This window comes from Trachypithecus francoisi, unplaced genomic scaffold (genome assembly GCF_009764315.1).
Source record: "Trachypithecus francoisi isolate TF-2019V2 unplaced genomic scaffold, Tfra_2.0 Contig01579, whole genome shotgun sequence".
Classification (NCBI taxonomy): domain Eukaryota; kingdom Metazoa; phylum Chordata; class Mammalia; order Primates; family Cercopithecidae; genus Trachypithecus; species Trachypithecus francoisi.
The window spans coordinates 29,579,750-29,606,324 of NW_022681442.1; the positions used below are offsets into that span (position 1 = coordinate 29,579,750).

The 26,575-nt window shown below is 50.8% G+C and overlaps 2 protein-coding genes across 4 annotated transcripts in view; one reads left to right on the plus strand and one right to left on the minus strand.

Annotated features, from left to right (window-relative positions):
- Window positions 1-3,932: 3,932 nt before the first annotated feature.
- Window positions 3,933-6,691, minus strand: HPS6 (HPS6 biogenesis of lysosomal organelles complex 2 subunit 3). Its single transcript, XM_033184856.1, has one exon. The coding sequence runs from the start codon at window positions 6,479-6,481 to the stop codon at window positions 4,154-4,156; it is 2,328 nt and encodes a 775-aa protein (XP_033040747.1). The 5' UTR covers window positions 6,482-6,691; the 3' UTR covers window positions 3,933-4,153.
- Window positions 6,692-18,983: 12,292 nt separating this feature from the next.
- Window positions 18,984-26,575, plus strand: part of ARMH3 (armadillo like helical domain containing 3) — a 230,573-nt gene continuing 222,981 nt past the window's right edge. For all 3 annotated transcript variants that reach the window (XM_033184890.1, XM_033184899.1, XM_033184909.1), the window contains exon 1: window positions 18,984-19,111. The gene's annotated coding sequence lies outside the window, so the exon portion shown is untranslated. The remainder of the gene's footprint in view (window positions 19,112-26,575) is intronic.

Sequence of the window (26,575 nt, forward strand, 5' to 3'; positions counted from 1 at the left end):
CCCACTGGCTTAGGATCCTCCCCTCACCTTCCCAGGGACTTCAGACACCCCTACTCCAGTCCTGCCCTGGGACCTTGGATCTGAGACCTTGTCCACCACCCAAAACCTTCAGCAGCTGGGTAAGGTGGCATGTTCCTAAAATCCCAGCTACTTGAGAGGCTGAGGTGGGAGGATTGATTGAGTCCAGGAGTTCAAGTCCAGCCTGGCAAGAAATTGTCTCAAAAAAAACATAGCAAGAAATTGTCTCAAAAAAAAAAAAAGAAAAGGAAAGGAAAAAGACAACCAAGCCAGGCATAGTGGCCTGTGTCTGCAGTTCCAGCTACTTGGGAGGCTGAGGCAGGGTGATTGCTTGAGCCCATAAACCACCGCACTCCAGGATGGGCAACAGAGCAAGATCCCGTCTCTTAAAAACAGAAGCAAAAGGCTGGGCGCAGTGGCTCACACCTGTAATCCCAGCACTTTGGGAGGCTGAGATGGACGGATCACCTGAGGTCAGGAGTTTGAGACCAGCCTGACCAACATGGAGAAACCCCATCTCTACTAAAAATACAAAATTAGCCGGGCATGGTGGTGCATGCCTGTAATCCCAGCTACTCAGGAGGCTGGGGCAGGAGAATTGCTTGAACCCGGGAGGCGGAGGTTGCAGTGAGCCGAGATCGCACCATTGCACTCCAGCCTGGAAAACAAGAGCAAAGCTTCATCTCAAAAAAAAGTAAAAATGAAGCCCATCAATGCCAGAATTTACCCCTTTCTCAGGTACCCAAGGCCAAGGACTTTGGCTTAAGATCTCCACCCTGGGCCGGGCGCGGTGGCTCAAGCCTGTAATCCCAGCACTTTGGGAGGCCGAGACGGGCGGATCACGAGGTCAGGAGATCGAGACCACCCTGGCTAACACGGTGAAACCCTGTCTCTACTAAAAAATACAAAAAACTAGCCGGGCGAGGTGGCGGGCGCCTGTAGTCCCAGCTACTCGGGAGGCTGAGGCAGGAGAATGGCGTAAACCCAGGAGGCGGAGCTTGCAGTGAGCTGAGATCCGGCCACTGTACTCCAGCCTGGGCGACAGAGCGAGACTCCGTCTCAAAAAAAAAAAAAAAAAAAAAAAAAAAAAAAAAGATCTCCACCCTCCTATTCAGAGACCTCTGTCTGATAGCCCGCTCAGGAACTCCACTAAAACGCACGGCCGGGCGCGGTGGCTCACGCCTGTAATGCCAGCACTTTGGGAGGCCGAGGTGGGCAGATCACGAGGGCAGGAGATGGAGACCATCCTGGCTAACATGGTGAAACCCCGTCTCTACTAATAAAATACAAAAATATTAGCTGGGCGCGGTGGCGGGCGCCTGTAGTCCCACCTACTCCGGAGGCTGAGGCAGGAGAATGGCGTGAACCCGGGAGGCGGAGCTTGCAGTGAGCTGAGGTGCGCCACTTGCACTCCAGTAAGACTCCGTCTCAAACAAAAAAAAAAAAAAAAAAAGAAAAACTCAGTCACACAATGATCCCTGAGCTGTTTCCAAAGTCCTGAGATGCAGTTTGGGATCACTTGCACCCTCCACATGGAAAGGAAGGGTAAGGCTAGTGTGACCAAGCACCAAGCCTGTAAAAGCAGGTAAAAGTCAACATCTGAGTCCACCTGCTCTGCTCAGAGCTGCTGGGCTGGGTGGCCTTCATCTGGAGGCCCTACTAGTGGGTGGTCCCAGGGAACTTCCTTGAGCCATACAATCTTAAGGAAAAATCTGGCTTCTTTGCCTCACCCATGCCCCCAGGGGCCCACTGAGTAGAATTCCTTCTCTTCTGGGCACAGAAGGAGGACCAAGCCAAATCTCAGGCTTGGGAGATTTGAGAAGAAGCAACAATGGTTAAGCAGGATCATGAACAGGAAGCAGCTTCCCATTGAGGAGCCATGATGAGCCTAGTTTTAAGACCAAGAAGAGGAACTCCTTCCAGACCAGGAAGGGGCTGAGGTGGAGGCCTAGATTGGGACTGTCCCTAGCCCTGAGCCTCTGGGAAGAACAGCAGCTTGACTCCAAGTATCGGTAGGCAGTCTGGCTTGAGGGTGAGGACAAGGGCCATTCAAGCTCTGGAGGAGGCCAAGATGGTACCTCAGGACTTGGCCATGTAGATGAGCCACCTCATGGCCTCTATGAGGCTGAAGAGTTAACACCAGCCATGGATAAGACTAAGTAGCTACTTTTCTCCCCTGAGAGACAGGAACTGTCCCTAGTCTCATTAGTCCTAGCCTGAGTCCGTCTTAAACCCAGGTTAAGGCTACCAGAATCTAAGCTGCAGGTCCCAGCTGAAGACAAAGCTAAGCAGCAGCCCTAATCTTGGCCCCAACCCTGGACAAGGGGTATCTGGGACTGGGGATGATGCTGAGTAGCTGCATCCAAGGTCCTACCCTAAGCTAGAACCAGGGGTCTATCCTAGGCTAGGCTGAGGGGTTACTTGGGTAGAAGTGAGCATAGGGCAAAGGCCTCTTCAGAGGTGAGCCTGTTGAATAAATCCAGACAAGCAGAGATCTGTGTTGCAGATGCTCTTTTTTTTTTTTTTTTTTTTGAGACGGAGTCTTGCTCTGTCACCCAGGCTGGAGTGCAGTGGCTGGATCTCAGCTCACTGCAAGCTCCGCCTCCCGAGTTTACGCCATTCTCCTGCCTCAGCCTCCCAAGTAGCTGGGACTACAGGCGCCCGCCACCTCGCCCGGCTAGTTTTTTGTATTTTTTTTAGTAAAGACGGGGTTTCACCGTGTTAGCCAGGATGGTCTCGATCTCCTGACCTCGTGATCCGCCCGTCTCGGCCTCCCAAAGTGCTGGGATTACAGGCTTGAGCCACCACGCCCGGCCCAGATGCTCTTATTTCTTGACTTGGGGGGAGTTAGCAGGAATATGGGGCTCTCCAGGTAGCTCTGCTCCCAGTGAATTTTGTTACTGAGCCAGAGAGCTCTGCAGGCAGCTCTCCTGTCTGTGGCAAGTCTTCCCCTAAACTAGGGGCTGCTCCAGAAATCCTGGTGGAGATAAGTAAGGACCCAGGGCCCAGCAAAGTTCCTACTCCAGAGCAGAGAAGTCCTGGGGAAAGGAAGGGTGGAGCTCTGTAGTCCTCCTCCTCTCAGCAGGCCAGAGAAGCCGGCTTGAAGCCAGGGATGGACAGCACATTCAAACCCAAGCAGGTGGGAGCTACTGGGCTGTTTCAGTGAGGTGGCTCCAATCTTTGAGCTGCTACTTTCTAGCCAAATGAACTTGGTCAAGTCATTTCATTTTTCTAAACTTCTATTTCCTGTAAAATGGGAATAACATCAGTACTTTCCACACTGGGGTTATGAGAAGCATTAAATGAGGGATTATATAAAGATGAATAGAATGCCTGGCATGTATTAAATGCTCATAAGGGCCGGGCGCGGTGGCTCAAGCCTGTAATCCCAGCACTTTGGGAGGCCGAGACGGGCGGATCACGAGGTCAGGAGATCGAGACCATCCTGGCTAACACGGTGAAACCCCGTCTCTACTAAAAATACAAAAAACTAGCCGGGCGAGGTGGCGGGCGCCTGTAGTCCCAGCTACTCTGGAGGCTGAGGCAGGAGAATGGCGTAAACCCGGGAGGCGGAGCTTGCAGTGAGCTGAGATCCGGCCACTGCACTCCAGCCCGGGCGACAGAGCAAGACTCCGTCTCAAAAAAAAAAAAAAAAATGCTCATAAATGTTAACTATTTTTTTTTTTTTTTTTTGAGATGGAGTCTCGCTGTGTCGCCCAGGCTGGAGTGCAGTGGCCGGATCTCAGCTCACTGCAAGCTCCGCCTCCCGGGTTTACGCCATTCTCCTGCCTCAGCCTCCCGAACTATTTTCATGATTGGAAGTGGGGACTTTAGCCAAAAGATCCAGGTCCAACCAGTCCCTCTATAACCTGCATCCTCTGAGACCCGTAGCTGTTTAAAAACACACAACTGTGTATATTTTAAACTATGTATATATTTAACACACACACATATCTTAAAAATAGCTCCAGATGGCAGAAGAATATTGCATACACAGGTCCACCATGGGCCCCTCCAAGTCCCAGGCACCCTTCCCTGATCACTGTGTCCCAGAAATGATTTCCTGTGTCAGTGACACAGAGGACCTGTCCAAGCAAGCTTCCAGGTCCTGAGTGTTCTGATGCCTGAAGGGTAGTCATAGGTCCCGAGGTGGAGTCGGGGGTGGAGTGCTAGGGTCCCATAGGATGTCCTCATATGGGCTTAGAACTGGGCCCGAGGGCCATCCTTGAGCCCCAGTCTGCTCCAGCAGGGCTTTGAGTAAGCCCACAGTGAGAGGGGGCTCTGTTCCAGGCTCAGGAAATGGGGTAGGCGGCCCCACCTCATCTGGGAGGTATGTCCTCAGTAAAAGCAGGAGCTCAGCTGGAGCCAGTTCTGGTGGACACAGGCGGCAAAGGAGGGGGAGGTGAGCATCAAGCCGGCGGTGCTGGGCAAACTCAGCCAGCAGCAGTTTGAAGATTTCACTTCGAAGCAAGGGACTGGAGGGGCCGAGGGCCAGGCCTGCATCCAGAGCCCGATCCCATTGCTCCTTTTGCACGAGCTGCCCGACAGCTTGGAGCACAGCTTTGGGCCGCCCACTGCTCAAGAGCAGCTCTAGCTCCAGAGCCTCAGGCCTGGTCCCCTCCTCACCTAGCACTGCCAGGGCTCGGCGATACAGGGGCAGTCCTGGGCCCCCTGCCCCCCAGCCCGGCCCACCCTGCTGCTGAGCCAGCTCCACAAAAGGTGGTAGCCATCGAGGCTCCAGCTGGCACAGACATTGGCAGAGGAGTTCAAAGGGGGGCAGTATCCCATTGGGGGGTTCCTTTACAGTGGTTATCCCCCCTAACACTTTCTTCCACACATCAGGGGGTGCTTGGGACCTCAGCTTGCCATTCCCATCTGGCTGGAGCTGCAGGGCCCTGAGGGTGGCACCCCAGGCTGCTGTAGGAAGGGCCTGGAAAACGGTGTTGAGCTGGGCCAGCTGGTCTCCTATCAACTCGGTCCTCAGCAGGCGTGCCACTTCCTGCTCCGCCAGCTCAGTCCAACCAGCCTCCTCATCATCGCCAGCCACCAGCTGGGCCTTCAGCTGCTCTAAGCCTCGGTAATCCCGAAGCTCGGTCCTCAACATGGTCATCAGTGTAGATGGGGGCAGGTGGCCCTGGAGGATGGAGGCCAGAGCCTGAGGTGCCCGGAATGTGCTGCTGTGTCTCAGTTCTTCTGGAGTGAGCTGGGCACCCCGCAGGCTCCGCCGCTGGTAGTACCCACAAGCCTCCTCAAACACCAGATCCTTGGCTGAAGGCAGCTCAACACCCTGGGGGGCTTCCCAGCCCACACAAAACAGACCCAAGGCTGAAAGCAGACGAAGACTCCCTCGGGTCTCCAGCTCTTCCTCATCCTCCATGCCGGGGGCTGGCGGTTCCAGCAGATGTACCCTGTCTGTACTTAGGACCTTCCTCTCCAGCAGCTGCCCACTGCCCATGTCCAGCAGTTCCAATGTGGAGCCCAGCACACAGGCCAGAGTGCCCTGAAATGTGCCTAGGGCTGCAGACCCCCGCGGGCCTACAGGTGCCTCCTGCAAGATGCCCACTGCCCGGGTACCACCGTGGGACTGCACTAGGCTCACAGTGCCCCCAAAGTCAAGCAACAGCAGGCCGTGGGGAGTTGGGGCCCAGGTGTGTACAGCCAGTGGCTCTCTGGGGGACAGCAACCCAGGAAGGCCTCGGAGCAGGGTCCGGAAGTCCCATGTGTCCCCTCGTCCAGGATTCAGACTCTTACTGTAGGAGAGGCCAAGCCGTGGGGCAGCCACCATCACTTTGCCCTTGCCTGGGCTCCAGATGAGTAGAACGTGGGCCACGCCAGACCAGGTGGTGGCAGTGGGCACCAGGAAGAGGTGTCTGCAGGAGGCCAGCAGCCCGAAAGCGGGGCAGTGGTGCAGCAGGACGTGTGTGCGGCCTAGGCTGGTGCTAGCTTCCCCGCTGGGCTCCAGGGTCCGGACGCACACACAGTGGCTGAAAGCAGTTGCTGGCGGCCCTAACGGGCCCTCGGACCCGGCTTGGCGCTCTTCGCACCACACCAGGCGGCCTCGGAGCGCCGCCACTGCCACCACGCGGGCTCCCCCGCCCGGACACAGCTCGGTGCTCTGCAGCAGTCGCCAGCCAGGCCCCACGCCCGCGCCCCACACCTCGGCCAGGCCACTCTCCCACACCAGCACCAGCGCCGGCCGCGCTGGCCACGGGAGGAAGAAGGCGTCCAGCGGGGAGGGCTGGCCGGCCGGCCAGGCCCGCTCCAGCTCCGCGCCGGGCCCTCGCGCCGCGACCAGCAGCTGCGGGGCTACCGCCCCCGGGGGTCGCAGGAGCAGCAGGTGGCGGCCGTCCGGGCTGCCGCGGACTCGTACCGCTGGGTCCCCGGCCAGCAGCTCCCGGAGTCGCGCCGCGCCGCCGAAGGCACTCAGGTCCGAGAGCAGCCGCAGAGTCCCCGCGCGCTTCATGGCGCCGCCGCGCGTGAGCGCACCCAGGCTTTGCCCAGGTCCAGCCGCCCAGCAGGACGAGGCCCGATTCTCGGGGGAGCCAAGCCGGGCCAAGACTTCCGTCCCCTGTGGATGAGGTGAGCAGAGGCCGGGCTAAGCGTCGACTCCGCCCCGCCCCGCCAGGCCGGTTCCGGGATGGCTCCTGCAGTCGCCGGGCCGGCACTACACGCCCGCCGGGGGAGGAGCCACGGGAGCGCCCTAGGGGCTCAGCGCCTGCACCGCCCCCGCCCGGGGCGCTCTCGGCGCAGGGGGAGGCCCTTCCCCAGACCGCAGGACGCCGCCCAGTAGCCCGGAGTCTGACTCAGGAATAGGGATTCCAGCCCCCTGAGCCCCTCTCCCAAGGATTTCACCCCAGTTTGCTCATTCAGGAAATTTTTGTTGAGCACATGCTTTGTGCCAGGCCCTGAGTAGACAGCCCTAAACAAAATAGAAAACCTCAACCTCATGGAGATGACAATCTAGTGGAAATAGTAATAAACATGGGGTGCGGTGGCTCCCTCCTATAATCTTAGCACTTTGGGAGGCTGAGGTGGGAGGATTGCTTGAGGCCAGGCGTTCAAGACCAGCCTGAGCAACATAGGGAGACCTTGTCTCTATAAAAATTTAAAAAAAGAAAGAAAGAGAAAAACAGAAAGAAAGAAAAGAAAACCACTTCCATATCACTATGTGACAGCCCTCTATCCCCTAATCCCTTCTACAGATAAGGAGGATGAAGCACAGAGAGATTTTAGTAACTTGACTAAGATCAAGCAGGTATTAAGTGGTGGAGGTGGGATTTCAACCACAGGCACTCTGGCTCCAGAGTCAGTGCACCAAATCACTTTATCATATCAACAACTCATCACCCAAACCAAAACAGAGAAACATACTTTAGAAGCAGTAAAACCTACAGATTTGTATGTAGGGCTCCTTCCACCCCTTGACTGCCTTTTCAGGTGAACAGTTTTCCTCCTCTCTCCAAGGCCAATCCCTCTTTATGAGCCCTGCCTCTCCTCGCCCGCCCCTACCTTCCTTGACAACTTGCATCCATTTCTGTTTCACTGGCCTCATTCCGTCCTCTTGCCATCAACATAGAAATACCCTCTCATCTCTCCTGTCTTGGAATTCGTTCTTTCATCCTCATCTCCCCACTTCCACCTCCATCACTCCCTCCCCCTTTCCTTTCTCTGTCAAGTTTCATGCAAGGATGCTACATTTGCCACCTCCACTTTATTTCCTTCTATCCTCAACCCACTATTTCCCTGAAGTAGCTTTTGCTGAGGTCTTCAAGGACATTTTTACTTGACAACCTTCTCTTTGAAAGTCCCTCCTGTGGTTTCCACTGCAGCGTCTTTCCTGGCTGGTTTCCTTTTTTTTTATTTGCCTTTGGTTCATCTTCCTCCATCCTTTATTGATTGATTGATTGATTGACTGATTGATTGAGACAGAGTCTCACTCTGCTGCCCAGGTCGGAGTGCAGTGGTGCCATCTTGGCTCACTGCAAGCTCCGCCTCCTGGGTTCACGCCATTCTCCTGCCCAGCCTCCCAAGTAGCTGGGATTACAGGCACCCGCCACCACACCCAACTAATTTTTTTTTTTTGAGATGGAGTCTCGCTGTGTCGCCCAGGCTGGAGTGCAGCGGCACGGTCTCGGAAATTTTTGTATTTTTAGTAGAGACAGGGTTTCACCTTGTTGGATAGGATGGTCTTGATCTCTTGACCTTGTGATTCACACTCCTCGGCCTCCCAAAGTGCTGGGATTACAGGCATGAGCCACCGTGCCTGGCCTATTTATTTATTTATTGAAACAGAGTCTTGCTCCATTGCCCAGGCTGAAGTGCGGTGGCACAATCTTGGCTCACTGCAGCCTCCATCTCCCAGGTTCAAGTGATTCTCCTGCCTAAGTCTCCCTCCCTGGTAGCTGGGATTTCAGAAGTGCACCACCACGCCCAGCTACTTTTTGTATTTTTAGTAGAGATCGGGTTTTGCTATGTTGGTTGGCCAGGCTGGTCATGAACTCCAGGCCTCAAGTGATCTGCCTGCCTTAGCCTTCCAAAATGTTAGAATTACAAGCGTGAGCCACTGCACCTGGCCCCTCCATCATCCTTTAAATGTGCTCTTCCTCCTATATCCTGATTCCATCTTGAGCCCCTTTCTTTCTTTTGCTTACAGCCCAGACGTCTCTGCTAAGCTCCAAAAAAAAGAATATCCAAATGTCTACTAAATATTTATTTCTGCCTGGATGGCTCATCTCACAGACATTTCAATCTCAACATGTCCTAAACATCATCTTCCTGCCCCAAACTGTTCCTGCTTCAATTGCTCTTAGTTGACATAGATTTCTTTTGTTTTTGTATCCTATCCTCATATTTAGAGTAGAACCTGACACAAAGAAAGTCTCCAACAGATGTTTGGTGAAGGAATCATTACATTTTCATGGGCACATGTTTGTGTGTGTGATATCACTTAGAAAACTTTTCCTTAAAAATTACAGAAGTAGGCCAGGCATGGTGGCTCAAGCATGCAGTTCCAGCTACACAGGAGACTGAGGCGAGAGGATTGCTTGAGACCAGGACTTGGAGTCTGCAGTGTGCAATGACTGTGCCTGTGAATAGCCACTGCACTATAGCCTGGGCAACATGGCAAGCATCCTGTCTCTTAAAAAAAAAAAAACAAGGCCGGGTGCGGTGGCTCAAGCCTGTAATCCCAGCACTTTGGGAGGCCGAGACGGGCGGATCACGAGGTCAGGAGATCGAGACCATCCTGGCTAACACGGTGAAACCCTGTCTCTACTAAAAAAATACAAAAAATTAGCCGGGCGAGATGGCGGGCGCCTGTAGTCCCAGCTACTCGGGAGGCTGAGGCGAGAGAATGGCGTAAACCCGGGAGGCGGAGCTTGCAGTGAGCTGAGATCCGGCCACTGCACTCCAGCCTGGGTCACAGAGCGAGACTCCGTCTCAAAAAAAAAAAAAAAAAAAAAACGGCTGGGTGCGGTGGCTCAAGCCTGTAATCCCAGCCCTTTGGGAGGCCGAGACGGGCGGATCACAAAGTCAGGAGATCGAGACTATCCTGGCTAACACGGTGAAACCCCGTCTCTACTAAAAAATACAAAAAAACTAGCCGGGCGAGGTGGCGGGCGCCTGTAGTCCCAGCTACTCGAGAGGCTGAGGCAGGAGAATGGCATGAACCCGGGAGGCGGAGCTTGCAGTGAGCTGAGATCCGGCCACTGCACTCCAGCTCCGGCGACAGAGTGAGACTCCGTCTCAAAAAAAAAACAAAAAACAAACAAACAAAAAAAACTTACAGAAATAGACCATGGCTGTCTTAAGCAAAAATGAAGTTATTTAGAAGAACACAGGGGACTCACAGAATCTTTAGGCGAAAGGAAGAACAGGTGTGGCAAATGGTCGTGAACCAAGACACTCACTGAAGACTAAGAAGTAGGAAGCACAACCGGTTTTTTTGTTTTGTTTTGTTTTGTTTTTTGAGACAGAGTCTTGCTGTCTCCCCAGGCTGGAGTGCAGTATCACAATCTTGGCTCACTGAAACCTCTGCCTCCCAAGATAAAGCAATTCTTCCATCTCAGCCTCCTGAGTAGCTGGTATCACAGGTGCACACCACCAAGCCCAGCTAATTTTTGTATTTTTTTGTAGAGACGGGGTTTTGCCACGTTGGCCAGGCTGGTCTCAAACTCCCGGCCTCTGGTGATCCGCCCGCCTCGGCCTCCCAAAGTGCTGGGATTACAGGCGTGAGCCGCTGTGCCTGGCCACAATTGTTTTTTAGCAGGAACAATTTGTTCAAGATACCATGATCTCTGGTGCTATACAAGCTGATCACTGTGCTGGAAGATAGCACCTGTTATTAATAAATTCTGATTATACCTTCTACGGGGGTTCACTTCATTATACCTTTCTTTTGCCCCTGCCCACTTTTTTTGTATTCTTTTAGGGTACAACTTTGATTTTTTTAAAAAAAACTGCATATTGGCTGGGTGCGGTGGCTCATGCCTCTAGTCCCAGCACTTTGGGAGGCCGAGGCGGGTGGATCACCTGAGTTCGGGAGTTCTATACCGGCCTGACCAATACGGAGAAACCCTGTCTCTACTAAAAATACAAAATTAGCCTGGCATGGTGGTGCATGCCTGTAATCCTAGCTACTCAGGAGACTGAGGCAGGATAATCACTTGAACCCAGGAGCTGGAGGTTGCGGTGAGCTGAAATCGCGCCATTGCACTCCAGCCTGGACAAGAGCGAAACTGCATCTCAATAAAACAAACAAACAAACAAACAAACAACACTGCTAATCATGTCTTTCTTTCTTTCTTTCTTTTTCTTTTATTTATTTATTTATTTATTTTGAGATGGAGTTTTGCTCTGTCACCCAGTCTAGAGTGCAATGGTGCGATGTCAGCTCACTGCAACCTCTGCCTCCCGGGTTCAAGGGATTCTCCTGCCTCAGCCTCTCAAGTAGCTGGGATTTCAGGCGCCCACCACCGTGCCCGGCTAATTTTTGTATTTTTAGTAGAGATGGGGTTTCACCATCTTGGCCAGGCTGGTCTCGAACTCCTGACCTCAGGTGATCCACCCGCCTCGGCCTCCCAAAGTGCTGGGATTTCAGGTGTGAGCCACTGCGTCCGGCCAATCATGTCTTATACTATTGTGTAAGTAGACAAGAAAAATAAAACTCTACCAAGGAAGAACCTGAACTTCTGTGTTAAGAGGTGTTTCCTAATAGATCTGGGTTCAAATGCTTCTCCACTTCTTACTAACTTTACATCTCTCTCTCTCTCTCTCTTTTTTGTTTTTTGAGATGGGCTCTTGCTTTGCTGCCCAGGCTAGAGTGCAGTGGCACTATCTCTACTCACTGCAACCTCCGCCTCCTGGATTCAAGCGATTCTCCTGCCTCAGCCTCCCGAGTACAGGCACCTAACACCATGCCCAGCTAATTTTTTTTTTTTTTTTTTTTTTTTTTTTTTTTGAGGCGGAGTCTCGCTCTGTCGCCCGGACTGGAGTGCAGTGGCCGGATCTCAGCTCACTGCAAGCTCCGTCTCCCAGGTTTACGCCATTCTCCTGCCTCAGCCTCCGAGTAGCTGGGACTACAGGTGCCCGCCACCTCGCCCGGCTAGTTTTTGTATTTTTAGTAGAGACGGGGTTTCACCGTGTTAGCCAGGATGGTCTCGATCTCCTGACCTCGTGATCTGCCCGTCTCGGCCTCCCAAAGTGCTGGGATTACAGGCTTGAGCCACCACGCCCGGCCATAATTTTTGTATATGTGTATTTTTTTAGTAGAGAGAGGATTTCCCCATGTTGGCCAGGCTGGTCTCGAACTCCTGACCTCAAGTAATCCACCAGTCTTGGCCTCCTGAAGTGCTAGGATTACAGGCATGAGCCACTGCACCCAGCCTGTAGCATCTCTCTCTCTCTCTCTTCTCTCTCTTTTTTTTTTTTTTTTTTTTACAGGGAATCTCATTGTCACCCAGGTTGGAGTGCAGTGGCGCGATTTCGGCTCACTGCAACCTCCACCTCCCGGGTTCAAGCCATTCTCCTGCCTCAGCCTCCTGAGTATCTGGGACTACAGTTGCATGCCACCACACCTGGCTAATTTTTTGTATTTTTAGTAGAGATGGGGTTTCACCATCTTGGCCAGGCTGGTCTCGAACTCCTGACCTCAGGTGATCCACCCGCCTCGGCCTCCCAAAGTGCTGGGATTTCAGGTGTGAGCCACTGCGTCCGGCCAATCATGTCTTATACTATTGTGTAAGTAGACAAGAAAAATAAAACTCTACCAAGGAAGAACCTGAACTTCTGTGTTAAGAGGTGTTTCCTAATAGATCTGGTTCAATGCTTCTCCACTTCTTACTAACTTTACATCTCTCTCTCTCTCTCTCTTTTTTGTTTTTTGAGATGGGCTCTTGCTTTGCTGCCCAGGCTAGAGTGCAGTGGCACTATCTCTACTCACTGCAACCTCCGCCTCCTGGATTCAAGCGATTCTCCTGCCTCAGCCTCCCGAGTACAGGCACCTAACACCATGCCCAGCTAATTTTTTTTTTTTTTTTTTTTTTTTTTTTTTTGAGGCGGAGTCTCGCTCTGTCGCCCGGACTGGAGTGCAGTGCCGGATCTCAGCTCACTGCAAGCTCCGTCTCCCAGGTTTACGCCATTCTCCTGCCTCAGCCTCCCGAGTAGCTGGGACTACAGGTGCCCGCCACCTCGCCCGGCTAGTTTTTGTATTTTTAGTAGAGACGGGGTTTCACCGTGTTAGCCAGGATGGTCTCGATCTCCTGACCTCGTGATCTGCCCGTCTCGGCCTCCCAAAGTGCTGGGATTACAGGCTTGAGCCACCACGCCCGGCCATAATTTTTGTATATGTGTATTTTTTTAGTAGAGAGAGGATTTCCCCATGTTGGCCAGGCTGGTCTCGAACTCCTGACCTCAAGTAATCCACCAGTCTTGGCCTCCTGAAGTGCTAGGATTACAGGCATGAGCCACTGCACCCAGCCTGTAGCATCTCTCTCTCTCTCTCTTCTCTCTCTTTTTTTTTTTTTTTTTTTTACAGGGAATCTCATTGTCACCCAGGTTGGAGTGCAGTGGCGCGATTTCGGCTCACTGCAACCTCCACCTCCCGGGTTCAAGCCATTCTCCTGCCTCAGCCTCCTGAGTATCTGGGACTACAGTTGCATGCCACCACACCTGGCTAATTTTTTGTATTTTTAGTAGAGACGGGGTTTCACCATGATAGCCAGGATGGGCTCAATCTCCTGACCTGGTGATCCACCCGACCTAGCCTCCCACAGTGCTGGGATTACAGGCGTGAGCCACCGCACTAAAGTGCTGGGTGTGGTGGCTCACGTCTGTAATCCCAGCACTGTGGGAGGCTGAGGCGGGTGGATCACGAGGTCCAGAGATCGAGACCATCCTGGCTAACACAGTGAAACCCCGTCTCTACTAAAAATACCAAAAAATTAGCCAGGCGTGGTGGTGGTTGCCTGTAGTCCCAGCTACTGAGGAGGCTGAGGCAGGAGAACCGCATGAACCCGGGGGGCAGAGCTTGCAGTGAGCTGAAATTGTGCCACTGCACTCCAGCCTGGCCAACAGAGCAAGACTCCGTCTCAAAAAAAAAAAAAAAAAAGAACTAAAGCCCTTGAAAGCTGCACCTAGTGATGCTGAATAACCTAAACAATATGACGTAGGGTTTTTATTATCCCCATTTTCCAGATGAGGAAATTAAGTCTGAGAGAGCTCAAGTAATTGCTCAGTCATAGAGTTAGTGGGTAGCAGATCTGGGATCCCTTTTCATAGTTTTCCAGAGGTAGTGCTCTTACCTACTCAGTATATGGCCTTCTGTGTTTATTCTAGTCTGCATCTGTATGAAATTGACTTCCCTGGCATAGATGTGGGCAATGTATTGTGTTGCTTCATTCTCATACCTTCTTTCTTTTTCTCCTCTCCTCTAACGCTTGACTCAATCTTCATCTTTCTCAGAAAACCTCTGGAGATTGACATGACATTTTCCCTTCTCTGAATTTTCAAGGCGTTTACAACTTGAACCTTTGTACTCCAGCCTGTATTCATTGAGATTTAAAACATTTAATTGTATATATCTCTATCTCTATACCTGTACTTTGTTGCAATATACTCTCAGGATCATTATTTTTCTTTTTACTGCTCCCAGGATTGGATATTCAGTAGGTGCCAAGGGGAAAAATGTTGTTTATTTTATTTTATTTTATTTGAGAGAGGGTCTCACTCAGTTGCCCAGGCTGGAGTGCAGTGGTTCACTGTAGCCTCTACCTCCCAGGCTCAAGCGATCCTCCAACCTCAGCCTCCCAAGTAGCTGGGATTACAGGTGCACTCAGCTAATTTTTAAAATTTTTAGTATGAGATCTCATTATATTTCTCAAGCTGGTCTCAAACTTCTGAGCTCAAGTGGTCCTCCTGCCTTGACCTCCCAAAATGCTGAGATTACAGGCATGAGCCATGGCAGCATGCCAGCAAAATAATTTTGTTAAAAAAAAATCAGGTGGCCGGGCGTGGTGGCTCATGCTTGTAATCCCAGCACTTTGGGAGGCCGAGGCGGGCAGATCACTTGAGGTCAGGAGATTGAGACCATCCTGGCTAACACATTGAAACCCCATCTCTACTAAAAACACAAAAAATTATCTGGGCGTGGTGGCGGGCGCCTGTAGTCCCAGCTACTCGGGAGGCTGAGGCAGGAGAATGGCTTGAACCCAGGAGGCAGAGGTTGCAGTGAGCCGAGATTGGGACACTGCACTCTAGCCTGGGCGACAGAGCAAGACTCTGTCTCAAGAAAAAAAAAAAAAAATCAGGCACGCCCGGTCATGGTGGCTCATGTCTGTAATCCCAGCACTTTGGGAGGCCGAGGCAGGCGGATCACCTGAGTTCAGGAGTTCTATACCAACCTGACCAACATGGAGAAACTCCGTCTCTACTAAAAATGCAATAATTAACTGGGTGTGGTGGCGCATGCCTATAATGTCAGCTACTTGGGAGGCTGAGGCAGGAGAATCGCTTGAACTCAGGAGGCAGAGGTTGCAGTTGGCCAAGATGGCACCATTGCACTTCAGCTTGGGCAATAGACTGAGACTCTGTCTCAAAAAAAAAAAAAAAAAAATCGAGTATGGAATAGGGTTCTTTCAGCTGAACACAGGCTTCTAACTGGTATTCAAGAACTGCTGGGGTTGACTTCATGATACCTTTCTCTTGCCTGTGCCCACTCTTTTATATTCTATTAGAGTAGAACTGTAATTTTTTAAACCTCCAATCATGTCTTAAACTACTATGTAAGTAGACAAGAAAAATAAACCTCTACCAACGTAGAACCTGAACTTCTGGATTGAGAGGACTTACTTGAGAGATCTGGGTTTGAACTCTGTAGGGTCCAGCCCTACAGGGCCTGTGGGTTTTCTCGTCATGTGCAGAAATAAGAGATCGTAGAAATAAAGACACAAGACAAAGAGAAGAAAAGACAGCTGGGCCTGGGGGACCACTACCACCAAGACGCGGAGACTGGTAGTTCCTGGCTGTGCTGCTATTTATTGTATACAAGGCAAGGGGTCGGGTAAGGAGTGTGAGTCATCTCCAACGATAGGTAAGGTCACACAAGTCATGTGTCCACCAGACGGGGGCCCTTCCCTATTTGGTAGCCGAGGCGGAGAGAGAGAGGGGACAGCTTACATCATCATTTCTTCTATGCATTTCTCGAAAAGATCAACGACTTTTTTTTTTTTTTTTTTTTGAGGTGGAGTCTCGCTTTGTCGCCCGGACTGGAGTGCAGTGGCCGGATCTCAGCTCACTGCAAGCTCCGCCTCCCGGGTTTACGCCATTCTCCTGCCTCAGCCTCCCAAGTAGCTGGGACTACAGGCGCCCGCCACCTCGCCTGGCTAGTTTTTTTTGTATTTTTAGTAGAGACGGGGTTTCACCGTGTTAGCCAGGATGGTCTCGATCTCCTGACCTCGTGATCCGCCCGTCTCGGCCTCCCAAAGTGCTGGGATTACAGGCTTGAGCCACCGCGCCCGGCCAAGATCAACGACTTTAATACTTTCACTAGTTCTGCTACTGCTAGCTAGAAGGCGGAGCCAGGTGTACAGAGGGGAACATGAAAGTGAAGCAGGAGCGTGACCGCTGAAACACAGCATCACAGGGAGACATTTAGGCCTCCAGATAGCTGCGGGTAGGCCTGGCTGATGTCAGGCTTCCCACAGGAGGTGGTGGAGCAGAGTGTTCTCTAACTCCCAGGGGGAAAGGGGGACTCCCTTTCCTGGTCTGCTAAGTAACAGGTGCCTTCCCAGGCGCTGGCGCTACTGCTAGTCCAAGGAGCCCTCTAGTGTCCCTGGCTGGGCGTGACACTCTTGCCTTCTGGTCACTTCTCACTGAGTCCCTTCAGTTCCTAACTCTGTATGGCCTGGTTTTCGTAAGTTATAATTGTAAAACAGAACTTATTAATAAAAGAGTAATGCTACAAACTAATGATTAATAATATTCATATATTATTAATGAATAATAATTAAATTACAGGCACTGTGGCTCACACCTGTAATCCCAGCACTTTGGAAGGCTGGGCCGGGCGGATCACGAGGTCAGGAGATCAAGACCATCCTGGCTAACACGGTGAAACCCCCGTCTCTACTAAAAATACAAAAAATTAGCTGGGCGTGGTGACGGGCTCCTGTAGTCCCAGTTACTCGGGAGTCTGAGGCAGGAGAATGGTATGAGTCTGGGAGGCGGAGCTTGCAGTGAGCCGAGATCGCACCGCTGCACTCCAGCTGGTGACAGAGCGAGACTCCGTCTCAAAAACAACAACAACAACAAAAAACACATATATAATCACATCTATGTTCTATTTCTAATATAACTATTCTTATTTTAATTATTTTCTTTATTATACTGGAATAGCTTATGCCTTTGGTCTCTTGCCGCAGCACCTGGGTGGCTTGCCGCCCACAGAATTCTTCTCCACTTCTTTTTTTTTTTGAGACGGAGTCTCGCTCTGTTGCCCAGGTTGGAGTGCAATGGCACGTCTCAGCTCATTGCAACCTCCACCTCCTGGGTTCAAGTGATTCTCCTGCCCTAGCCTCCCGAGTAGGTGGGATTACAGGTGCCTGCCACCACGCTCAGCTAATTTTTATATTTTTAGTAGAGAGGGTGTTTCACCATGTTGGCCAGGCTGGTCTCGAACTCTTGACCTCAGGTGATCCACCCACGGCCTCCCAAAATGCTGGGATTACAGGCGTGAGCCACCGCGCCTGGCCTCTCCTCCACTTCTTACTAACTCTAGAACATCAGGCAAGCTAGTATTTAATTACTTAGAACCTTGAAGTACCTATTCATAAAGTCATTACAAGGATTGAAACACACACATATACACACATACACATAGTGAGTGTCTAGCATATCTTTTACTTTTAATTTTTTTTTTTTTTGAGACGAAGTCTCGCTCTTGTCCCCCAGGCAGGAATGCAATGGCACAATCTTGACTCACAGCAACCTCTGCCTCCCAGGTTCAAGTGATTCTCCTGCCTCAGCCTCCTGAGTACCTGGGATTACAGGGGCCTGCCACAAGGCCTAGCCATTTTTTGTAGTTTTAGTAGAGATGGGGTTTCACCATGTTGGCCAGGCTGGTCTCGAACTCCTGACCTCAGGTGATCCACCCGCCTCAGCTTATTTTAATTTTTTTACTTTTTTTTTCTTTTTAATAGTATTCTTGCTATTATCTCACAGCACATATTTTTAAACCTTCCATTTGTGTATTAAAAAACAGAGAGTCAGGCTGGGCGCGGTGGCTCATGCCTGTAATCCCAGCACTTTGGGAAGCAGAGGCGGGTGGATCACCTGAGGTCAGGAGTTCAAGACCACCCTGGCAACATGGTGAAACCCCGTCTCTACTAAAAAATACAAAAATTAGCCTGGCGTGGTGGTACACTCCTGTAATCCCAGCTACTCAGGGGGCTGAGGCAGGAGACTCTCTTGAACCCGGGAGGCGGAGTTTGCAGTGAGCCGAGATCGCATCACTGCACTCCAGCCTGGGCAACAGAGTGAGACTCCATCTCAAAGAAAAAAAATAATAATAAAACAGAGACTCAGAGGCAGGGAGTGGTGGCACGTGCCTGTAATCCCAGCTACTTGAGAGGCAGAGGCAGGAGGACTGCTTGAGCCTAGGAGGTGGAGGCTGCAGTGAGCTATAATTGTGCCACTGCAGCACTCCAGCCTGGGCAAGAGCAAGGGCCTGTCTCAAAAAAAAAAAAAAAAGGAAAAGAAAAGAAAACAGGTTTTGGCCAAGTTAATAGAGCTTTACACGCTGCTTTGCACATATCAGGCACACACGTATTTGTTTAAAGAATGCGTTTGGCCGGGCGCGGTGGCTCAAGCCTGTAATCCCAGCACTTTGGGAGGCCGAGACGGGCGGATCACAAGGTCAGGAGATCGAGACCATCCTGGCTAACACGGTGAAACCCCGTCTCTACTAAAAAATACAAAAAACTAGCCGGGCGAGGTGGCAGGCGCCTGTAATCCCAGCTACTCGGGAGGCTGAGGCAGGAGAATGGCGTGAACCCGGGACGCGGAGCTTGCAGTGAGCTGAGATCCGGCCACTGCACTCCAGCCTGAGAGACAGAGCGAGACTCCGTCTCAAAAAAAAAAAAAAAGGAATGAGTTTGTTTTCAATTTTTCACGTACAAAGTTGTAATACACATTTGGAAAATATATCTTTCCAAACTTCGCCAGTATTTCTAGATACAGGTATTCCTAGAAGTAAAATTGCTAAGGTCAAAGAGTCGGGCATGTTTCGGAAAACTGCTATTGCGATCCAGTAGGCCCTCAATAGACATTTCCATTGCGAATTTATTTCTCGCGATGCCTTTCGGGAGTTGTAGTCTTTGCGATGCTTGCTGGGAGTCGTGGTCTGAGCCGGTCTCAGGAAGCGGGCGTGGACTAACCCATTGCGCGCCAGGCTTTAGGACCCGGCGGGGCGCGGGGACACGGGAAGGGTCGGGGAGTTCGGGAGCGCGCCCGTGAGCCCGGAGCAGCGGCGGCGTCGGTAGCGTCGGGAGCGAGCGGGCCCGGGAACGGCGTGGGTGGTAGAGGAGGAGCCGCGGGCTCGGTAAGCGGCAGCGGCCCGGCCCGGCCCGGTCCTCAAACCTCACCAACCGTGTGGGTCCTGCCATACTAGGCCTTGGCCCCTAGGCGGTTCTGGGGGCGGGGCCTGCGCTGGCCGCGGGGACGACGGGGACGCTAGGGGAGAGGGAGGGAGGACGGCTGCTGAGGCTGCGTGTGCCGGTGAGGGCTGGGCCTGGGGGCTGCCGAGCCTAGAGAGAAACGGCTTCGCTCCTCCAGCAGCCTGTTCCTCGGAACACCGGTCCCGGTCACGTCACTCCCTCTCCCTTATCCCTGCGAGGCCTTCTGGCTTCCCAGGCGCTGACCTTTGACCCCGCCAGCTGCCTGGAGAGACTCCTCTCCGGTTGTTCTTGGTCCTGGGGTGCGGGCGTGGGGCAAGGCACCTCTGAGAATCTCAGGGCTAGAGGAAAGCCAGTTTGTCCGAAGTCTTCAGGTGTCCTGGAAGGACTCCAGTACTGTCCCTCTCCAGGCTCTTGACAGGCTTTAACCCACCCTTCACACGGAATCAGTGAAGCTACTGTATTTTCTTCGGGTTACTCGGCGAGGGTCCAGGAAAGGAACTTGTTCGCCGGAGGGTATAGGGAAGGAACAAGTAGAGAGAAACCTGGTCCCCTGGAGAAGGAGAAGCTGAGGCGTGCTGCCCCTGGCGAATGGGGAAGCAGAAACTTGGGCCAGACCCAAATTTATGTTATTGGATCATCCGCAGTTCTTCCTCTCCAGAAAGTTTCTTTTTTTTTTCGAGACGGAGTTTCGCTGTTGTCGCCCAGGCTGGAATGCAGTGACACGATCTTTGCACACCACAACCTCCGCCTACGGGGTTCAAGCGATTCTCCTGCCCCAGCCTTGCGCCACCACACCCTGCTAATTTTGTATTTTTGGTAGAGATGGGGTTTCTCCATGTTGGTCAGGCTGGTCTTGAACTCCAAACCTCAGGTGATCCGGCCGCTCAGCCTCCCAAAATGCTGTGATTACGGGCCATTTTATTGTTTGTTTTTTTGAGACGGAGTTTCACTCTTGTTGCCCAGGCTGGAGTGCAGTGGCGCGATCTCGGCTCACTGCAAGCTCCGCCTCCCGGGTTTACGCCATTCTCCTGCCTCAGCCTCCCGAGTAGCTGGGACTACAGGTGCCTGCCATCTCGCCCGGCTAATTTTTTGTATTTTTTAGTAGAGACGGGGTTTCACCTTGTTAGCCAGGATGGTCTCGATCTCCTGACCTCGTGATCCGCCCGTCTCGGCCTCCCAAAGTGCTGGGATTACAGGCTTGAGCCACCGCGCCCGGCCCTTTGCTATCCTTTAGTTACTTTGTAAACTAGGATAAATATGATTTGTGTCCCTGCCCGTAATTTAGCAGGATTCGAATTATTTTGGGTGTGCCTTCAGTTGGATTTGTGTGCACAATAGCTTCTATGTGAAGGCTTTCAGGATATCAGATCACAGTTGAGGGAAAGAGAGATCCCTCTTGTTACGACTGTAAAGGGGGAATACCCATTTCAGTGACTAGAGAAGCCTTTAAGGTGTTTTCATTGACTTTTAGGTTTTATAATTTATTGTTCACCTTTTTTTTTTTTTTTTTTGAGACGGAGTCTTGCTCTGTCGCCCAGGCTGAGTGCAGTGGCATGATCTCGGCTCACAGCAACGTCCACCTCTCGGATTTAAGTGATTCTTCTGCCTTAGCCTCCTGAGTAGCTGGGACTACAGGCGTGCGCCACCGTGCCCGGCTAATTTTTGTATTTTTAGTAGAGATGGGGTTTCACCATATTGGCCAGACTAGTCTCGAACTCCTGACCTCGTGATCCGCTCGTCTCGGCCTCCCAAAGTGCTGGGATTACAGGCGTGAGTCACTGTGCCAGGCGGACTTGTTCAACATTTGTATAATTAAAACAATGTGAAAACTCCAAAGTAGTCATTATGAAATTTGGAATTTCATGTTGAGCACAGTTTAGGAATCTGTAACATTTGGGGAAAATGGCCGGAAATTGATCCAGGATATAGGAGGGTGAGCTGTTTATTCAACACATTTATTGAGCACTTACTATGTAACTGGGATTTAGGTTAGAAATTATGAGTATCTTTCCTCAAGGACATCAGAGAAACATATAGATATGAAAGTTTTTATTACTTTGTGTTACATAGCCACATAAAGGCATTAGGCTGGACGTGGTGGCTCATGCCTGTAATCCCAGCACTTTGGGAGGCTGAGGTGGGTGGATCACGAGGTCAGGAGATTGAGACCATCCTGGCTAACACAGTGAAACCCTGTCTCTACTAAAAATACAAAAAATTAGCTGGGTGAGGTGGCGGGCGCCTGTAGCCCCAGCTACTTGGGAGGCTAAGGCAGGAGAATGGCGTGAACCCAGGAGGCAGGGCTTGCAGTGAGCCTAGCTCGCACCACTGCACTCCAACCTGGGCGACACAGTGAGACTCCGTTTCAAAAAAAAAAAAAAAAAAGCCTTTATACAGTGTGAAGGGAATACTGCTGTTGCTTGGGAGAAGCAGGGAAATCTTTGTAGGAGGAAGTACTTGAGTTGGGTGTTGAAGGATGAGTAGGAGGTTGCACAAGTAAGAAAAGGCATTTTGAGGCCAGGCGCGGTGGCTCAAGCCTGTAATCCCAGCACTTTGGGAGGCCGAGACGGGCGGATCACGAGGTCAGGAGATCGAGACCATCCTGGCTAACACAGTGAAACCCCGTCTCTACTAAAAATACAAAAAACTAGCCGGGCGAGGTGGCGGGCGCCTGTAGTCCCAGCTACTCGGGAGGCTGAGGCAGGAGAATGGCGTGAACCCAGGAGGCGGACCTTGCAGTGAGCTGAGATCCGGCCACTGCACTCCAGCCTGGGCGACAGAGCGAGACTCCGTCTCAAAAAAAGAAAAAAAAAAGAAAAGGCATTTTGACTGGGTCTGGTGGCTTACACCTGTAATCCTAGCGCTTTGGGAGGCCTAGGCGGGTAGATTGCCTGAGCCCAGGAGTTTGAGACGAGCCGGCTCAACATGGCGAGACCCCGTCTCTAAAAAAGAAAAAAAAAAGGCATTTCATTTGGAGAGAATAGTATCTGCAAAGGCTTGATGAGAGTGTGAGAGGAAAAAAATTATTTTAAATCTCAGAAATTTGTCCAAAACAGGATGTGTGGTGGGGAAATTGCTAGGAGGTGAGACTGAAAAGAAAATGGGGAGTCATTGGAATTTTTTTTCTCCTTTTTTTTTTTTTTTTAAGCTTCTGAGGAGTTTTTTTAAGTTAGGGAGTGACAGAAATGCAGATTAAAGTAATGAAAATGAGGCAGTGAGACTGATTAAGAGTTGTTGCAATTGACGGAGAGTCTGAAGAAAGTGTAGCTGTGGGAATGAAGAGGAGGGGATTTTAGAAATACTGTACTTCTGAGATTGATCCAGCTTCTTAGGAAGAGAGTGGGCTAGGATTTCTAATTTCAGAGAGTGGATGTGTGGGGATTTCATTGACAAGATATGGATTAGAAAAAGTAGAGCAAGTTTTTAAAGGTTAGGGTATGGAAAGAGGCATAGGGGATATGGTGTGGTATGCTGAGCTCAGGTTGCTTGTAGGATGTACAGATGGAGACCTTAGTAGGCAGCTGTAAGTGAGAGACCTGGTGAGCTTAATATATTGGCACCAGCTCTGAGTGAGGGCATATATGAAAAAAGTCCTGGGGAAAAAATAATGTTTATTTATTTTTTTTATTTTTATTTATTTATTTTTTTGAGACGGAGTCTCGCTCTATCGCCCAGGCTGGAGTACAGTGGCTGGATCTCAGCTCACTGCAAGCTCCGCCTCCCGGGTGTACGCCATTCTCCTGCCTCAGCCTCCCGAGTAGCTGGGACTACAGGCGCCCGCCACCTCGCCCGGCTAGTTTTTTGTATTTTTTAGTAGAGACGGGGTTTCACCGTGTTAGCCAGGATGGTCTCGATCTCCTGACCTCGTGATCCGCCCGTCTCGGCCTCCCAAAGTGCTGGGATTACAGGCTTGAGCCACCGCGCCCGGCCTATTTTTTTGTCTATAACGAAGTAGCAGATTATGCACTTCCTCCACTTAATAATGAGCTTCTCAAGGCAGGGACTGTAACTTAGTAATTTTTTGGTCCCTTTCTGTCTTATACTATGCTTGTGTTATTTATAAGGTCTGAATAAGTGTTATTAAAGTAGCAGGAAATCAGTTTACTTTGTAAGATTGCAGGTACCTTTTGGGCTTCCTTTAAGAAGATTATGGGGTCAGGTGAGGTGGCTCACGCCTGTAATCCCAGCACTTTGGGAGGCTGAGACTGGTGGATTGCTTGAGCTCGAGAGTTCAAGACCAGCCTGGGCAAGATAGCAAAACCCTGTCTCTACAAAAAATTGAAAAGTTAGCTGGGTGTGGTAGTGTGAGCCTGTAGTCGCAGCTACTCAGGAGGCTGAGGTGGGAGGGTCGTGTGAACCCAGGAGGTTGAGGCTGCAGTGAGCTGTGATTGTGCTACTGCATTCTAGCTTGGGGAAGGAGGGAAACTGCCTTTCGATTGGGTGGGGGCGGGGGGTGGGGAGAAAATGATTTTGGGACTATCTTATAATTTTCATTTTAATTGAGGTGGTGTTCATGAGGCTTATATAATTGAACAGGAGAAGAAATGAGAAGATATGAGTGACGGTGTGCTGTGTGAGGAAGTTCAGGGCTGGAGCAGGAGACAGACAGTATTAATTTATAGGAATCTCCTGCTCATTGAGAAGATCTTACCATGAATTTTCATTCTGGGATGTGTCAGAAAATGTGGTTACCAAGCGGAATATCCTGAAATCCTGTCAATTTGGAACTGGTTCCTCCTTCGGAAGGAGGAATGCATTCCTTCTTGTGTAGGATAACTTGAAAGGGAACCTAAGGTGGTCATGTTTATTTAAATGAATGAGAACTCATCTTCATTGTCCATTTGTAACATTAGGCAAACTCAGTAGATGTTGCTGGGACTAGATTGAATTGTCTTCTGTGAAGCTAGTTGACCTGTAGTAGGTACAGACTGTGGCTGATACCTGGAAAAGTCTTGGTTTTGCCACTTGCTTCTTAGTCTTGGGAAAGTCTCTGAGTTACTTCCACTTTCAGGTACAGGCTGAACACCCATTCTGAGGGGAACATTGTCTACAGCACACAAGCTACGGACCCTGCCTTGTAGTGGTTCGTGTGCTTCCTTAATCAGTCTGGTTCTGTCCTAGCTTCTAGAAAATAGGGATGATGCTTGTCAGGTGATGTCCTGAGTTGACTGACCTACCTTCCTTCCTTCCTTCCTTCCTTCCTTCCTTCCTTCCTTCCTTCCCTCCCTCCCTCCTTTCCCTCCCTCCCTCCCTTCCCTCCCTTCCCTCCCTTCTTTTTTCTTTTCTTTTCTTCTTTTCTTTTTGAGATAGAGTCTCCCTCTGTCGCCCAGGCTGTAGTGCAGTGGCCCGATCTTGGCTCACTGCAACTTCCGCCTCCTGGGTTCAAGTGATTCTCCTGCCTCAGCCTCCTGAGTAACTGGGATTACAGGCCCCCTCCACCACACCTAGCTACTTTTTGTATTTTTAGTAGAGATGGTATTTCACCATGTTGGCCAGGCTGGTCTCGAACTCTTGACCTCAGATGATCCCCCCCCCCCGCCTTGGCCTCCCAAAGTGCTGATATTACAGGCATGAGCCACCGCGCCTGGCTGACTTTTCTTTCTTTTGTTTTTTTTTGGAGACAGAGTCTTGCTCTGTCGCCCAAGCTGGAGTACAAGTGGCACAATCTTGGCTCACTGCAACCTCCCTCTCCTGGGTTCAAGTGATTCTCCTGCCTCAGCCTCCTGAGTAGCTGGGATTACAGGTGCTCACCACCATGCCCAGCTAATTTCTATATTTTTAGTAGAGGCGGGGTTTCACCATGTTGGTCAGGACAACTTTGAATTCTTAAGTGATCTGCCTGCCTTGGCCTCCGAAAGTGCTGCAATCACAGGTGTGAGCCACCGTGCCTGGCCTCTTTTTTTTTTTTTTTTTTTTTTTGAGATGGAGTCTTGTTCTATCACCCAGACTGGAGTGCAGTGGCGCAATCTCAGCTCAATGCAACCTCTTCCTCCCAGGTTCAAGCAATTCTTGTGCCTCAGCATTCTGAGTGGCTGGGACTATAGGCATGTGCCACCATGCCAGCTAATTTTTGTATATTTAGTAGAGATGAGGTTTTACCCTGTTGGCCAGGCTGGTCTTGAATTCCCGACCTCAAGTGATCCACCTGCCTTGGCCTCCCAAAGTGTTGGGATTACAGACATGAGCCACCACATTTGGTGAGTTGATTGACTTTTCTTGGATAAAATGGGAGTATTGATATTATGGATATCAGTTTGGAGTTTCCATAGAAGTGTTACTTTAACTGAATCTTTTTTTTTATTTTTTGAGACCGAGTCTTGCTCTATCACCCAGGCTGGAGTACAATGGCGCCATCTCAGCTCACTGCAATCACCGCCTCCCGGGTTCAAGTGATTCTCATGCCTCAGACTCCTGAGTAGCTGGGATTACAGTGAATCCGTTTTTTAATGGTCTAGTTAGCTCCTGATGTTTTGCACTAACAGGACATTCTGATAGGGAGAAGCACTACCAGAGAGAAAGATTTAATGGCTTTATCACTTACTAGTTAGGTTACTTTGAGCAAAGTAATATCCTCATTGTAAAAATAGGTTGGGGCTGGGTACAGTGGCTCATGCCTGTAATTCTAGCACTTTGGGGGGCCTAGGTGGGAGGATTGCTTGAGCCCAGGAGTTTGAGACCAACCTGAGCAACATCGTGAAACTCAATCTTTACAAAAAATATGAAAAGTTAGCCAGGCCTGGTGCCATGTGCCTGTAGTCCCAGCTACCCAGGAGGCTGAGGTCAGAGGATCACTAAGGCTACAGTGAGCCATGATTGTGCCACTGTACTTCAGCCTTGGTGATAGAGACCCTATCTCAAAAAAAAAGGATGCAGGCCCTACTCTATTTTCTTTATTTATTTCTTTCTTTTTTTTGGAAACAGAGTCTCACTCTGTCCCCCAGGCTGGAGTGCAGTGGTACAATCTTGGTTCACTGCAACCTCTGCCTCCTGGGTTCAGGCAATTCTCCTGCCTCAGCCTCCCAAGTAGCTGGGAGTACAGGCACTTGCCATGATGCCTGATGTCTGGCTAATTTTTGTATTTTTAGTAGAGACGGGGTTTCTTTTTTTTTTTTTTTGAGACAGAGTCTCACTCTGTCGCCCAGGCTGGTGTGCAGTGGCCGGATCTCAGCTCACTGCAAGCTCCGCCTCCCGAGTTTACACCATTCTCCTGCCTCAGCCTCCCAAGTAGCTGGGACTACAGGCACCCGCCACCTCGCCCGGCTAGTTTTTTGTATTTTTTAGTAGAGACGGGGTTTCACCGTGTTAGCCAGGATGGTCTCGATCTCCTGACCTTGTGATCCGCCCGTCTCGGACTCCCAAAGTGCTGGGATTGCAGGCTTGAGCCACCG

Coding starts and splice junctions, on each gene's coding strand:
- HPS6 (XM_033184856.1), bottom strand. CDS start 6,481: ATGAAGCGCGCGGGGACTCTGCGGCTGCTCTCGGACCTGAGTGCCTTC.